Source organism: Pimephales promelas, chromosome 8 (genome assembly GCF_988280905.1).
Source record: "Pimephales promelas chromosome 8, fPimPro1.hap1.1, whole genome shotgun sequence".
Classification (NCBI taxonomy): Eukaryota; Metazoa; Chordata; class Actinopteri; order Cypriniformes; family Leuciscidae; genus Pimephales; species Pimephales promelas.
In genome coordinates, this window is record NC_142776.1 from 6807768 (window position 1) to 6824258 (window position 16491).

General features: G+C 37.8%; 3 protein-coding genes across 4 annotated transcripts; all 3 read left to right on the top strand.

Moving 5' to 3' along the window:
• The first annotated feature begins 964 nt into the window (after positions 1-964).
• rgn (regucalcin) lies at positions 965-7303 on the top strand. Its single transcript, XM_039689571.2, has 7 exons — positions 965-1121; positions 2924-3089; positions 3388-3573; positions 4472-4678; positions 4769-4900; positions 6174-6328; positions 6414-7303. The coding sequence occupies exons 2-7, from the start codon at positions 2927-2929 to the stop codon at positions 6462-6464; spliced, it is 894 nt and encodes a 297-aa protein (XP_039545505.2). The 5' UTR covers positions 965-1121; positions 2924-2926; the 3' UTR covers positions 6465-7303.
• Positions 7304-8236: 933 nt separating this feature from the next.
• On the top strand, positions 8237-11095 carry LOC120491578 (PI-PLC X domain-containing protein 1). Of its 2 annotated transcripts, XM_039689514.2 has the most exons (6): positions 8237-8630; positions 8759-8895; positions 9138-9266; positions 9336-9491; positions 9757-9940; positions 10057-11095. In XM_039689514.2, the coding sequence occupies exons 1-6, from the start codon at positions 8528-8530 to the stop codon at positions 10302-10304; spliced, it is 957 nt and encodes a 318-aa protein (XP_039545448.2). In that variant the 5' UTR covers positions 8237-8527; the 3' UTR covers positions 10305-11095. The 2 variants fall into 2 exon arrangements, with proteins under 2 accessions (XP_039545448.2, XP_088989940.1); XM_089133814.1 differs by lacking the exon at positions 9336-9491.
• Positions 11096-11249: 154 nt separating this feature from the next.
• Positions 11250-16090, top strand: LOC120491579 (uncharacterized). The gene is made up of 4 exons (XM_039689515.2): positions 11250-12392; positions 13410-13661; positions 15274-15372; positions 15732-16090. The coding sequence occupies exons 1-4, from the start codon at positions 12231-12233 to the stop codon at positions 15837-15839; spliced, it is 621 nt and encodes a 206-aa protein (XP_039545449.1). The 5' UTR covers positions 11250-12230; the 3' UTR covers positions 15840-16090.
• Positions 16091-16491: the final 401 nt, after the last annotated feature.

A 16491-nucleotide genomic window follows, 5' to 3' on the forward strand; every position in this document is an offset into this window, starting at 1 on the left:
TGAGATTTAAAACATTTAAATTATGTCTCACTACAAATTATTTATTATTGTACGTACATATCAATTTCTCTAAAAAAAAAAAATGCTAAGTCAGAGTGATGACATATATATCCAGTTATGACAAAATCATAACAGATTAAAAAGCCCAAAATAAGGGATACATATATAAGGGAAGTCATAATTTCGAAATTGTATGTCATATTTTCGACTTTTCTACTTTTTGTGTCATAAAAAGTTTGTCTAACGCTGCCTTCACACTGGCAGTTGAAATCAGCTCCGTAATACGCAATACGTTCCCAACGGACGTCGTACTACACAGTGAAAAGCGTCGGACGCGGGTAGAACGAAAATGGCGGAGAGATTAAAGTTTGATTCTGTCAGTTCTGTATGATCTCTCTGATTAGGGTTATGCTGCGTGAGGAAAGTTGCTCAGGACGTTGACATGTCAGGTCGGCTAAAAAATGTGATATAGTGGTCAATAGTTCAATGTCTACCTTCAATTTAATTGTATTAACTGCCCTTATAAACGTTAGAAAGTCATGAAAATAAAAAATGACATCACAACTTATCGTTATAAAATCAATATTTATTTTATTAAAAGTTAATAATTCAGGTTTGTTTATCAGTACCATAGCAACGGTCAACTTCCGCTGGAATTGTCGGATAGGAACCGTCCGTAGCTTTTCGCAAGAGTTCAAATTTTTGAACGCATCCGGATGACCAACGGACACGATTTTCTTCGCACCGCACTCGGTCGGACCCGTTTCGGACCCATTCGCATGCGGTCTGCGAATCTCCATAGGAAATGAATGACTTCCGGTCGTTTCGCAGCCGCATCGGAGCTGATTTCAACTGCCAGTGTGAAGGCGGCGTTAGATTTTAATTTCTCACAGTCACGCTTTCCTCTCATGCCTAAAGATTGAGAGACTGGGGTCAAACTCCTCTCAGCTGCTCTTTAATCCAGATTTGTGTTTTGGGGTGCATTTATAAGTGGGACCGCAGGGGACGCTCTCTTTCATTTAGTCTTACATCACATCACATACTGTACATGCGGAACTCTTGCAAAGTGCGAAACTACTGCAAGAACACCGAGAGAGGACGAGAAGATATAAGTTAAAAAGGTACGACAACACAACAAAAGTTTTAGTTTTTGCAGGCAAGGTGATGTCTAACACACACCTAGTTTTTAAAGAGTCGCATGACTTATCACGTGGTTTTGTAACGTTAGTTCATCTCTTCCACAAAATGTGCTGATTTCTCCAGTACTGATTGTTTTGTTGGTGTCACTTCAGTCACTATATCTACAAATTAAACATTTTGTCGACGTTTGTCTTACAAATTTCGTATGTTTACCGTGCACTCAGTCTTATTTATATATTTTTTTAAATCATTTAACGTTATGTGATAAGAGAATAGTTTCTAACGTTAGTGTGTTTGTAGCTATACGAGCGTGTGACAAAGTGTGATTGAATAACAATTCATAAATGCATGCATGCTGATTTTCACTTAACAGTATTTCGTTAAGTGTCAGATGAATTATCGATTTGATTATGGACAATAGCCTACAGCTTAGTTAACAGAACACTGCCACATATTTGTCACGCATTTATTTAAAGCTCATGATTGAATTTATAAAATGGAAATGTAGGCTATTTTTACAATACTAAATGTTCACAGTTGATATTATTAATAAGTGATTAACAAACAATTATATAATTCAAAATAATAATGGTAGTATATGGCGCTATCAGTTTCATCAAAGCCTGTTGGCTCAACCAATGGTGTGGGTTTGGGGTGGGACTACATGTTTGCTCGACCAATGGCAGACGAGGGTGATGTTGTGGGGAAACCGGTTTGACAACAGTTCATTAAAGGGATAGTTCACTTTGAAATTAATTTTTGATATGTTGTATCTTACCTCAAGGGCATCCATGTAGGTGTCTTTGTTTCCACAGTATTTTCAATTTTGATATTTTTCGGTCAAACCGTTGTTGTCTTTCAGTCATATAATGCAGGTTTAGGGGGTCCACCCTCGGTTCACCTCAAAGAGCATGCACAGAGAAGTCAAAATTAAACATGATTTAATGACTCGTAAATACAGATTGATGGCCTAAGACACGAAACGAGCGGTTTGTGTGAGAAAACGAACAGTATTTATATCGTTTTTACCTCGTGTAACGACATCCACGTCCAACTGATCTGAAGGAACGGGCGCTTCACTCTGCGCATGTGCCGGAAGTGATCGCTTGCGTGTGTACGTTGTTTACACAGAGATTTCGGAAGTTTACCTTTCACTGTGAAGATCTAAACATATTTAGATATACAGGAAATCGCAATGGAAGATGATTTCGATTTATCTAAATATGTTTAGTGAAAGGTAAAATTTTTTTAGAAAAAAAAAAACGAGGGTCAACCCCCTAAACCTCCATTATATGACTGACAGACAACAACGGTTTGACCGAAAAATATCAAAATTGAAAATACTGTGGAAACAAAGACGCCTACATCTTGAATGCCCTTGAGGTAAGCTAAAACATATCAAAATTAATTTCAAAGTGAACTATCCCTTTAATGTAATTCCATTTGGTGCCAATAGAGGCGCACAAATTTAACACGTCATCTTCTACAGATCAGAAGTTCATGAACACAAGATGAATATCACGAGAATTTGATTACTATCTATTTTTTAATGTATTTTAAGTAATGATTTTGCCATAGCAATTAATGTTATAATGATTGATAAAGTTATACTTACATGGACATCTATGAAAATAGTTTAGAGAATAGTTTAGTTTATTATTTGGCATATGGTTTATTGTACTGAACTTTGTTTTCCTTCATGTTTGCTTAATTAAGCAGTGTCTAAGGTAAAGGTTGTTTCAGGACATCATATACTTAAAAGAACTATACTTGTGTGCTTTAGGTCATGTCATCCATAAAAGTCGAATGTGTTATCAAAGAAAAGTATGAAGTCGGCGAGAGCCCAGTCTGGGAGGAGAAGGACTCCTCTTTGTTGTATGTTGATATTACGGGTCAAAGGGTCAGCCGGTGGAACTCTCTGACCCATCAAATAGAGAGTCTTGCCACAGGTAAGTCTGAAGACATTAGTGTGGGCTGCATTTTCACTTTCAGTGAACTTGGTGAATATGCAACCACATTTATACCTCAGTTGCCACTTTAAAAGTAATGTATTCAATGTTTTTGGCTTGCATTTTATTCAAAGATGCATTAGACATTGGTTCAAGTGGGATTATCTTGTATTAATGGTATTGTAGTTTATACTGTAATGCCATATTTTCCTAGCCTGGCTGCGCCCTCCTACGCACTTCCGCTCAATTTCAGTACTAGAGTCTGGTTGAACCAGGCTAATATTTTCCCTCTGCACAGAGAAACTTGTAGGCTGTGTGGTTCCACGGCAGGCGGGTGGTTACGTCATCGCGGAGGGAACTCGGTTTGCCTTCGTTGACTGGGTAAAGCGCTCAATTACACCTGTTGCCCATGTCAACGACAAGGAGAAACCAAACACCCGCTTCAATGATGGAAAAGTTGATCCAGCTGGCAGGTTTTTTGCAGGTATTTATGTATATGTAAACTATAAGAAAATGTAAAACTGGTGAGTGTTATTTTGTGACGGTAGTAGTTCTGCATTGTACGTTTTCAGCGTAACTTACAGAAGGCAATAATTAAATAGTTTCTGATAAAATTTAAAGAGACGTTCTAACCAAAAATGAAATTTGTCATCATTTACTTATGCTCATGTATTTCCCGATTTCGTTACGATCCGTTTGACATATGGTGTTGTGGTGATTCATAATCGACTTTGGGTGTCGGGTCGCAAGTCGTTTTATCTTGTATTGTGTCATAGTGGACGACAACCGACGTTAACAATATCTGGACAGAAAGACCAGCATGTTTATTTATTTTTTTTTTTTGTCGTTCCAAGACGAGTTATGTCTCATCTGTGACATTGACCAATAGGATTCCAGAAGCTTGTCCACACACAGCTTTCAAACATGGTGAACCGAAAGAGAGACGGATGGTGTTGGTGTGACTAGGTGGAATACTTGAATTAGCATTAGGCTAGTACAACCATTGTTTGTTTATACACTTGTTTCCAGAAATCAATGGCTAGTTCCGCCTTCTCGATGACATCGCATACGTCGCTAAAGATGGCAAACGAAGATTGGTTGGGAAGCACTGTGTATTTTGACATGTTTCTTGTATTGTATTGGCTTCTAATGTATTGACAAATAATACAATGGAAGTCAATGGGAATCCAAACTTTTTTGGATTCTACAGGACATAAAATCTTCTTTTGTATTCGGCAAAAGGAAGAAATGCCCACAGGTTTGGAACAACATGAGGATAGATAAATGATGACTGAATTTTCTTTTTTGGCTGAACTATCTCTTTAATTCTGTACAGAAAATAAGCCAGTTGAATTAACCCACTTCTCCATGACTGTGTCCAGGTACCATGTGTTTGGACATGAAGCCTGACGTGATGGATGCGGCGCTGTACACCCTCCATCCTGACCACTCTGTTGTCCAGCATTTTGACCAAGTGCACATCTCCAATGGTTTGGACTGGTCACTGGATCACCGCACCTTCTATTACATCGACAGTCTGGCGTTCATGGTGGAGGCCTTCGATTACAACATCCATACCGGAGGACTGTGTGAGTTTGTTTTTACATTGGATGGTGGTCTTGATGTAAAAAACTAAATTGAGTTTTGTAAAATCTGTATTTTTTAAATTTGTGTTTAAGCCAACCGCAGGATGGTTTACAAGATGGAGAAAGATGAAGGCATACCAGACGGGATGTGCATAGACACAGAGGGCAAACTGTGGGTTGCCTGCTTCAATGGAGGAAGAGTGCTGCGTATCGACCCACAAACAGGTGTGTGAGTTTGTGAAAGTCTATTAAATTAGTGTAGAGATGTAGGTGTCTTTGTTTCCACAGTATTTTCAATTTTGATATTTTTCGGTCAAACCGTTCTTGTCTGTCAGTCATATAATATTGGTATATGGGGTCCACCTCAAAGAGCATGCACAGAAAAGTCCAAATTAAACATGAATTAATGACTCGTAAATGTAAGTACACATTGATGGCCTAAGACACGAAACGAGCGGTTTGTGTGAGAAAACAATGAGTGACGTACATGCACGAGACATGACTTCCGGAGCTTTCCGGCACTTGTGCAGACCGAAGCGCCCGTGCCCTCAGATCAGTTGGACGTGGCTGTGGTTACAAGATGTAAAAACAATATGAAAACAGTTTTTTCTCACACAAACCACTCATTTCGTGTCTTAAGGCCAATTTATACTTCAGCGTCGAAGGTACGCCGTAGTGTACGTGCGTAGCCAACGCCGTTGTGAGCATTTATACTTCTGCGTTCGGGTCTTGGTTGCTCTGCAGTACTGCTCCGAAACGCTAGTTGGCGGCGGAGGGTTTTAATGTTCCACTGTGTTTAGATTCCTCTCGGCCAGGTTACTACAAGCAATAGCGACTGAAAGAGAGCGGATCATGTTGGAGTTGGAGCTTATTGAGGTGGAAAAACAGTTAATTTTAGAGAAATTACTAAAACTGAAAGGCAGAAATGAGAGAAGACGTCAGAGGAGATGGTACGTGCGGAAATGCGTAGGAGGAAATATGATGGTACCAAGCCGACCAATCACCGATCTTGCGGTCCGCGTCGTCGCGACGTGTAGTTACATTTTTGAGGAGGTGCGCGTCAGGCTACGGCGAAGGGTACGCGGTATGGGACGCGTCTGTGCGTATGCTACGCCGTACCTACTGCGCGCACCCTACGCAGAAGTATTAATTTGGCCTTTGGGCCATCAATGTGTACTTACATTTACGAGTCATTAAATCATGTTTAATTCGGACTTCTCTCTGCATGCTCTTTAGTCTTTGAGGTGGACCCCATATGCCTCCATTATATGACTGACAGACAAGAACGGTTTGACCTAAAAATATCAAAATTGAAGATACTGTGCAAACAAGACACCCACATCTTGGATGCCCTTGAGGTAAGCTAAAACATATCAAAAATGTATTTCAAAGTGAACTATCCCTTTAAATAGAACATGTAAATGAAAAACAAAGAACAGGTGTACATGTTTTGGGGAAGTCTAAGCTTTCAGTATTTAATGAACTTCCTCTCTCTCAGGCACACGGCTGCAGACTGTGAAACTTCCCGCTGAGAAAACCACCTCATGCTGTTTTGGAGGGAAAGACTACAGTGACCTCTACGTCACCTCAGCGTATACAGGCATGGATTCAGATTCACTAGCCAAGCAACCTGAGGCCGGCTGCATTTTTAAGGTAGACGTAGATTATATATCATGCTTAAAGTTGCGTGATATCACCTCTGACACATAATTACACATATTCTTTATTCTTACTCCAGGTGTCTGGTTTAGGAGTGAAGGGCATCCCACCATATTCATACACTGGATGAAATCAAAGGAAAAAGTGATGTTAATTAAAACGTGATCATTTTGCTGTCACTATACTACAACAATGTTCTAATTGTGCAATCAGTGATATAACTTTATAAAATCTAAGCTCATTTCAGATGATTTAGGGTCCATTCACACAGCATGCTTCTCCATTGCTTTTCTATGCAGAATTGTGCATAGAAAAACATGTTCATGTGTCTTGCAGGGTCTCACGTAAGACAGCGTTCTTAAAACTCAACTAAAAAATCAGTATCAATTTTTTTTCAACTGTTTTTTTTTTTTCAAACATGTTCTGTGTGAATGGCCCCTTAAACATTCAAAGCAGTTTGTCTATATGACTAATATATACGGTGAAATTGCATGGATAAGTTTATGTAAAATTATATATTGTTTTAATCTTGTTTACATTAACTACAACAAGAGCAATCTGTGACTTTGTGCAAGGTTTTAGGAAATGATTGCAAGTGATGAATTTTTGTGGATGTTTTAGGTAATTTTACTTGATGCTTGTAATGTATATTAACTATAAAATGAATGCTTGTTTAGCTGTTCTGCTGAAGGGAGTTACTTAATTAAGTCAAACAAGCATGACTTTAACAATTGTGATAACATAATTAACATTTTTTAATTATATTAAATGTCACAGTGACACACCATTCACAACCTATTTTATGTCCATATAATCTGTGGAGGGAAAACATAGGGCAGGACTTTATTTTATCCACTGGGAATTGATTGAATTGGAAAAAGTAGCTGTTATATAGCAAAAATGGTGGCTGGAGGGAAGAGGCTGATTTCAGTCCATGCATTAAAGGAATAGTTCACCCAAAAATGAAAATCTTGTCATCATTTTTTGAACAAAAAAGAAGATATTTTAAAGAATTTGTGTAACCGAGGAGTTGATGGACCCCATTGACATTCATTGTATTTTTTCCATGCTCTACAAGTCAATGGAACCCATCATGTGTTTGTCCATCAACATTCTTTGAAGTATCTTGATTTATGTTCAACAGAAGTACGAAACATACAGGTTTGGAACAACTTGAGGGTGAGAAAATTTATGGATATTCACTTGTATTTACTTCCCTTGAACAAGAACATAATTGAGTGTGTTTGCTAATCAGATTCAACAGGCTTAATGGAATATACCTTCTGTCCCAAGCCTCAAGCGGTACATATCCTCTGATGTGCCATGACAACCATCTTTCACGTTTCTCATAAACAGTCATGAACGGAGGGAAATAATTCATTCAGGGACCTCAGCATATGCTAGGGGTGTGATATACACCATGAGGGGTGATATAGAGTCTATCGAAAGAAGAGCCTCATCAGATGACTCTTTGTCTGTTTTCTGCTGACCAAGTTATGGTTACAGGGGTCATTCATGCACTACATGACTTATGTGACCGAATTCACAGAATTGCACTTCTTTATGTATATTTCATCTATGAATAAAGTGAATATTAACTGTATTTCTTTCTGGGGAGGGAATGTTCAACCTTTAATAAAATGTTTCCTTTTTGTGCGTTTTGAGAACATTATTAAAGACCAGATTTAAAGACCAGAACATTTTATTAAAATGACTGGAAGAACATATTCATAAATTTCAGAGAAACAAGCTAAAACCTTTTTTGCCAAAATTCGGAGAATGTTCCCTATTAACGTTAGCTGGGTTTATGTCCGTTTGCTACATTCGTTTTTGATAAAAAAAAATGCAAGTGTTGTGTCTTCAACAAAACGAAAAACAATCACACTTTCAGATGGTCCCTAACATTGTTGTCATTCAGAATCAGATTCGAGAAAGTGTCACGAGATGAATCTTTACACTTCCAACACAAATTCACCTCTCACAAAATGATCACGACAAACACTAAATGGAATTTCGTGCATTATTTATCAAGGTGTTTCCGTCTGACCTCACATGACGAAGAAAAACGCGGAAACAATGTTTTTTGGTTGTTGTTTTTTTTTTCATGCAACATAGAGGTTGGTTGGTTGGTATCGATACTGTGAATGTACTAGTAATACGTGTTTTAAGGGATTACTATTCATAGTTTAAAAAATGGAGAATGAAGAAAGATGCGTCTCCAGCAGCTGTTCGGACTGGATGTCTAGGATGCCCTCGAGTTTTTGGGAGAAACCGCTGTGGAATATCGCTATACCCGGTAGGCTTACTAGGCTACGTCTGCTTATTTCAATGTTTTTTATTTATTTATTTATTTACAGTTAATTTATTGCCTTAATTTCGATTGACTATTTAACAATGCTCAACATCTGTTTACTATTTTTCCAGGAAGTCATGACACCATGACTTACTGTTTAGATCAGCAGTCCTCAGTACTAGAGTCTGCGCCGAAGATGGTGCAAATGTTAGACAAATTATTTCCATGTATCGTTCGGCCCTGTATAATCAAATGGGCAACAACACAGGTAGTAACAGACATGATTATCCTCAATTTTATGAAATATGTCTTCAGTGGAACACAAAAGGCATGTTATCATGAGCCTCAGTCACCTTTTTTCGTTTCAAAAACAATGGTGACTGAATGGTGGTCATTCTGCCTCCTTTTGTGTTCCACAGAAGAAGAAAATGTCATGGCAGGGTTGAAACATTGCAAATGTGGGTATATTATGACAGTATTTGATGATAAACAGCATTTTTGTGGCTTTAGGAGAACAACATCTCTAACCAGTTGGATTTTGGCATTCGGTTTCTTGATCTAAGAATTGCTCATAAGATAAAAGACCCTAATGAAGTGTTCTACTTTGCACATGGGATCTACTCTCTTCTCACAGTAAAGGTACATCATCATTTTAAAAGAATGTTAAATCCTCATTTCAATCGAGAATAACTATGGATGTGTTTGCAGGAAGTGCTCTCAGATATTTCTTGCTGGTTAGACCAGCACACCAAGGAAGTGGTTATCATTGCACTTTCTGCCTTTGATGGAATGAGTCTGGATCAACACAGAGACCTCATTCAATTCCTCATAAGCACTTTTAACAATAAAATTTGTCCTAATCATGTAAGTATATTTAATATACAAATTTTGCAACTTTAATAAATAACTTGAATTTTAAAGGGATAGTTCACCCAAAAATGGAAATTCTGTCATTAATTAGTCACCCGCAAAACCGTAAGACTTTCGTTCATCTTCAAAAGGTCCAACTTTGGCGCTTCAAAAAGTTAAAAAAAGAGATTGTAAAACTAATTCATATGAATTGAACGGTTTAGTCCAGATTGTTATTCACTATCTCATAATAATTCCCATGTTATTTGTGTTATTTCAGGTCACACCCTCACTAAAGGAGTGTTGGGATCACAGTTATCAGGTGATTTTGTCATATGATGACTCAGCTGCTTCTGGACAAGGGGAACTGTGGCCCCGCTGTATATATTGGTGGGCAAACACATCAGATCCAAATCGTGTCGTATCCTACCTGGAGGAGAGAAAAAAAGAGGAAGGGAGACCAGGTCAGTCACAATAAGAAACTGTGTTCAAATTGCACAGAACGATTAGGAAAGTAAAATAATATCTTTCGTTAAAGTTTGTTTTTTCTTAAATAATTGCTCCCAAATTTTCTTTTCAGAAAAGTTTTTTGCTGCTGGTCTGAACCTAACTGAGGATGCCAGGTATATAGTTTCTCATCCATGCCAGTCATTACAAAGCATGACCCTGAGCTCCTATAGTCTGCTTTTGAACTGGGTCAAGCAGCAGTGTCCAGGCTCAGGCAAAACATGTTTAAACATCATCTGTGCAGATTTTGTGGGGGCTTTCAGCAATGAGTTCTCCCAGCTGGTTATTGGACTCAATCAAAAACTCTTAAAAGAGACTTGATATTTAAATATGCCACAAATGACGTTACATAAAAACCATGTATTAAATAAAATGTATCATCTTTATGCACATTACAATGATATTAATCATTTTCCAGTCTTTTATGACGGTCCCTAAACTGTGAAGGGTCAAAAATGTTTTGTGCATTGCTGCCATCTAGAGGCAATATTTAGGTTTCTGGTTTGATTAGGAGACACATGCCTCAAAATAATGTTACTTGCAATTTCATTGTTGCATCAATCTTTAAAAATGTCAAAGAACTAAATGTCTTTCCTGCTTTTCTTGGATGTTTGATCAAATGGACAAGGCATATTTCTATAATCAAAGACTGAATGGCTCAATAGATTATATAGCATTACCTGTCCAATGAGTCACGCTTAATTTTAATACAATCCAATGCCTTGTCATGACTTCATCTATTGTTGACACTTTGTTTGGCTGTTAGTCCACGTGGGTTACATCTATGTATCTGTGGGGTCTAATTTTAGATGGTGCCTGTGATTGCACTTTCTAAGGTGCTTAACATTTATAGTATCTTAAGTGATAATCCAGTTCACCGATGCCTTTCACACTCGGTTTGTTTGTGTAGGGTGTGTGAGGTAAATAAAAACATGTTGTTGTTTTTTCTCTTTTCTGAAAATGATCACAGAGAAACTTTTTAGAAAGTCTTTCCAAATTTACTGTAAATTAACATCTCACCTATTCCAAGACAAATCAAAATTTGTTTCTTGGGCAACATTTTTATACCATGCAGAGACATGTCATTTTAATAAAAATAAAAATAAATCTTCCACTATTGCATTAGAGTATAGTGTGTGCACTACATGTAATTTCCAAATTATGCGGGGAAAATGTTGTATATTGTTACATAGGTACAAACATTTTAATTATATTTACATATGTTGAAAATAATGTGACCAATATATATGTTTCACATTCTTTCAGGGAAAAAAAAACATCACTACAACGTCTGAAAGTTGACAGCAGTGTTTTAGCATTACATAAAAAGTATTGTCACAAAAATCAATGTCATTTTAACATCAATGAAAAAAAAAAACTATTTACATATCAATGACTCGGTGATATATAGTTATATCAATTTGAAAACTTACATCTAAAACTAGGGGTGGATGATTAGTTATCTTAATTTATCTTTGTAATTAAGAATAAGAACAAAGAGGCAAATTATAAAGCAGATTAAAAGTGCTTTAAGTTTTTCAGGAAGGTGTATAGTACATTAGATCTATTTAACAGTAGCATCCAAGTAAAAAACTGAATAATCAAATGTACAAAAGTCCAGAGCAGTGAGTGATTTTCTTTTGTTGTTTGACACACAGCAGCAGGTTTTACTGTTTTAGGCTGCTGTCACTTTAAGACCCACCAATGTCCAATATCTTTGTATCCGATAATAGTTTGCATTCACTTCAGACATAACCGAGCATGTTTAGAATACTCACTAAGACGGGCATTTTGACATAACTGTGTGTATTTGAGCGTTCGAGTGCAACTAGCCGCTAAACAAAACTCAATTTAGGTTCGCATGCTGTCAGTTATTCTGCTGTTGCGATGTGTAAATTTGCAATTATTTTAGTCATTTTGATATTTCATGCAGCCCTACAAAGTATTTAGAACTCTCTAAACAGATCTGGAACAAGATGCTTCCAGAGAGCTTTGAGAATCCCCACCTTCCTCCTAAACAGATTACTCAGGAGTTAAAGGAGCCTGCATTCGGTCGCTGTGTAGTCTCTGTGAGGCTTAGAGCCACAGAGGAAACAGATGGGATAAGAAAACCAGGGGATCTTATTACAGAGGCTTAATCAGCAATCCAAGGCCTGTCCAGAACCCAGACGCACAGCTTCGGCCCCTCACAGTTTCTCTTTCAGAGGTACTCGTCTCAGGGACTGGAGATAAATACAGCTGTTTAACATGGAGAACGAGGAAGAGGAGGATGAAATCTTTACAACATTGCAGGGAGAAGATGAAGAGGAGAAGGAGGAAGAGGAGCCGGAAGCTGAGAGGAAGAGCAGTTGGGATGTCCCAATTCCAAGTCGATCAGTCGCCAGTCGCAGAGCTTCACTTCCATGCCCGGTCAGTATACAATACTTTTTTGTGTGTGTAAAGACACCAGTAGCTATGGGGCAAGCTGTGGATTTGTCTTACAAGCGGCCCGCGAGCGGTTGATTCTTTTAAATAGTAACTTTTAAATAGTAACTCAAAGCCACACTTGTTTGTTAATCTTGTTATGTTTATTCTCATTTGATTTGTGAAATTTGTTAAATTATTTTTCAGCTAAGTAGTGATGCTTTTGCAAACCTGATAATCATAAATCTTCACAATTTGCCTTATGGGAATGAAGACCCAATACAATTATGAATCATCATTGAAATGTCACATTTTGTACAGAAAAACAATTCAAGTTGCAAATGAAAAAGATGCATCTCACAGCTGTAAAAATGCAAGATTTTCATTTTGATTTACTGGTTAGTGATATCAGAGATCAAAGTAGGATACCTTTTGTATAATCTAAACTCTAAGAAGAGCGTATCCTGAATTTACCTTCTAGTGTTTGGACAAACTGATTAAAGTAGTACCAAAGAGTCATATTTCAGACAGGCTAACATTACCGGTAGTTTTACTTTTTTGCTCTGCATCAAAACATGAGTTGAAATGAATAAGAAATCAATGGAATTATCTTATTTACTTGTCTTCCATGTGAACTCTTTGTACAAAATGCTCTTTGGATAATTTTCACATACTGGATAACATGGATTTTCAAATACATTTTTCACTAACATCTAGTTCAGTCATGAAACTCTAGAGGGCATGCAATCTGCAAGTAGCCACAACATTACAAATGGCACAAGCTGATCCTGCAGCCAATGAGATTGCTTGCTCAGAATTTAAATAGTGTGGTTCATTGTTTGCTGTAAGCTAGTACTGCAGATCTAGTCCACCAAGATCTAATACATTAACATTGCCATTTTCAATAACATGCTAAAACTATTCAGAGCGTTGTCATAATTGTTATTGTGTTATTCTTATAATTTCAATTGCAAAGCAATGTAATCTGTATGTGCCTTTATTTTATCCATGCATTTTTTTCAGGCTCAGCTGAACGCGATGCATCTGAGCCGCCTGCTCTCTGCCACCGTGGCCACAAGCCCAGCTCACCTAAGCCACTTGCCTCAGAGCGGTGAGGCCAAGCCGTGCTCTCGCTTCAGCCATGTTGGCAATAATGGAACGCAGACCAAGGGCAGCACGTGTGAAAGACGCCCGCATGCCATCCCTACCATCCCCGAGGTGCACGAGCCTCTGGAGAGAAAAGCCAGATTTAGGAGCCGCAATGTCATGTCTCTGGTTGGTATGATTTATATGATTTTGCTTTATAATTGGTAAAGATGTGAATGATTGCCAATGGGTTATTCAATCTCAGGGACATTTAGATAAAGGAACATGAGATAAGATCATTTTATTCTGACTTGATACAGTGCTGTGTAGTACGGAGCCCCCTAGTTCCACTTTGTCAAAAAAATTATTATAACTATCTCGTGGCCTCAAGATAGTAACCTTGTGGCCTCAAGATAGTATCTCGTGGCCTCAAGATAGTAACTTGTGGCCTCAAGATAGTATCTCGTGGCCTCAAGATAGTATCTCGTGGCCTCAAGATAGTAACTTGTGGCCTCAGGATAGTATCTCGTGGCCTCTATATAGTATCTCGTGGCCTCTAGATAGTATCTCGTGGCCTCAAGATAGTAACTTGTGGCCTCAAGATAGTATCTCGTGGCCTCTATATAGTATCTCGTGGCCTCTATATAGTATCTTGTGGCCTCTAGATAGGATCTCGTGGCCTCAAGATAGTAACTTGTGGCCTCATGATAGGAAATTGTGGCCTTAAGATAGTATCTCGTGGCCTCAAGATAGTATCTTGTGGCCTCAAGATAGTAAATTGTGGCCTCAAGATAGTAACTCGTGGCCTATAGATAGTAACTTGTGGCCTCAAGATAGTAACTTGTGGCCTGAAGATAGTATCTCGTGGCCTCAAGATAGTAAATCGTGGCCTATAGATAGTAACTTGTGGCCTCAAGATAGTAAATTGTGGCCTTAAGATAGTAACTCGTGGCCTCAAGATAGTAACTTGTGGCCTGAAGATAGTATCTCGTGGCCTCAAGATAGTAACTCGTGGCCTATAGATAGTAACTTGTGGCCTCAAGATAGTAACTTGTGGCCTCAAGATAGTAACTTGTGGCCTGAAGATAGTATCTTGTGGCCTCAAGATAGTAAATCGTGGCCTCAAGATAGTAACTCGTGGCCTATAGATAGTATCTCGTGGCCTCAAGATAGTAACTCGTGGCCTGAAGATAGTATCTCGTGGCCTCAAGATAGTAACTCGTGATCTTGAGGCCACGAGATACTATTAGTTAGTATCTTGAGCCCACGAGATAGTTATAAAAAATTTTTTTTTTGGCAAAGTGGGACTAGGGGTCTCCGTAGCTTTGGCAAGGCTAGAAATCTGAAGCTGTATCAATGCATGTACAACGCATACTAATACGCAGCTAAAAACTAAATGAAAAAAGCTAAAAAAAAAACAGCAACTACATGTTTTACACAACAGCAACTAAAACAGTTTTTTTTACACAACAGGGTTGTTTTCTTACTTTTTTTTCCTTCACTCAAGTATGTTTGAATATTTTGTTTGAGTTTTAAAGTCAACATGAAACAAATATTTGATAGTCTTTTCCCCCCTGTTATGATGTACATATGAGTGAACCAGTTTCTCAAACAAGAAAAAATGTAGAGGGGTCCAAAGTTGTTGTTTTATTTTTGGGAAATGGAAAAAAAATATCATTTTAATTAAATGAACAGGTCACAAAAAATGGAAAATAGAATTGCATTTTTGTATAGGTGTTCAAATATAATGTGGGGTGAAACAAATTCAGTTGGTTGATACAATCTGGTGTTTGTTTTGTAGAGTGATGCGGACAGTTTGTGTCTGATCTGTCATGACAACCTACGCAAAGGAGGAGGAGGTATCAGAGAGCTTCACTGTTCCCACAGCTTCCACAGTGAGGTAAATGTTCAGACTTTATAAACTTGTAGCCAACTTAGGTATTATAAATGGTCCAATTTAACATCAGAAATGTATTATTCCCAAACATAAATGGTCCATGAAATCAGGACATTTCAGATTAGCTACTATCTATTCTACATTTTAACTTCATGTAGCTGGTGATGAGCCATTGTTTTCTCCTAAGAGTTCTTCCTCTTTCTCCCTAACCATCTTTCTAGACGTGTCAATGTCCCATGTGGCTTGTTCTCTTGGGTTTTGAGATAGTGTCCTTTGTAAAGCTGCTTTAGTATATGTTATTGAAAGCACTGTACAGAACATCTGAATGTAATTGAGTATTGTGCCCCTTTTTGCTGGTTTAGTGCATAGAGGAGTGGCTGTGGAGCAACCAGACCTGTCCCACATGTCAAAAGCATGTTGCCATGCCAGAGCCCCTGTACTGGAGATCTACCAGAGTTATAGTGCCCTGAGCTCTTCCAGAACCCATTCAAACTACCTTGGACATCAGCTTTTACAGGATGGTTACATGATGCGGACAGCTGACGATGGATATGAAAGAAACGGCTATTTTCTAAGAAAAGAAAAGGTGGTCATTTGATTTATTCAGGAGAAACAGATGGGCAGAACATCTCTCTGGAAATATGGCTAATTGATTTTGCCACATCTGTGTACAATTGTTTGTTTTTGTAATTGTATTTACATATTAAGAAAGTGAATGTTATTTTCTATCATGGTTCTCTTTTTCCGCATACATCTAAGCAAACTGAACAAGTTGCATGAAAATGTAAAATTGTAAGATGCACCTCACTATATTTGTTAGTAGTTTGGACTGGTGTAAGCATACTTGATATTTAAATCAAAAAGTTTGTAATGTTATTGTAATGCATTCAACCAAAAATTAGGCTTGCACCGTGTTGTGGTTCTTTACTATAAAAAAGTATATATATTTGGGGAATTTGTACTTTAATTTCACACTGTATTTTACTGGTCATCCTTACATGGATTTATTATTTTATTGAAAATATGCAAAATGAGTCTTAATAAACTATAAATAACGTTCCTGTGAAGTTTACAACCACTTTTTTGAAAACAGCCAATAAAACTGTTTCAATGGGATTGTAA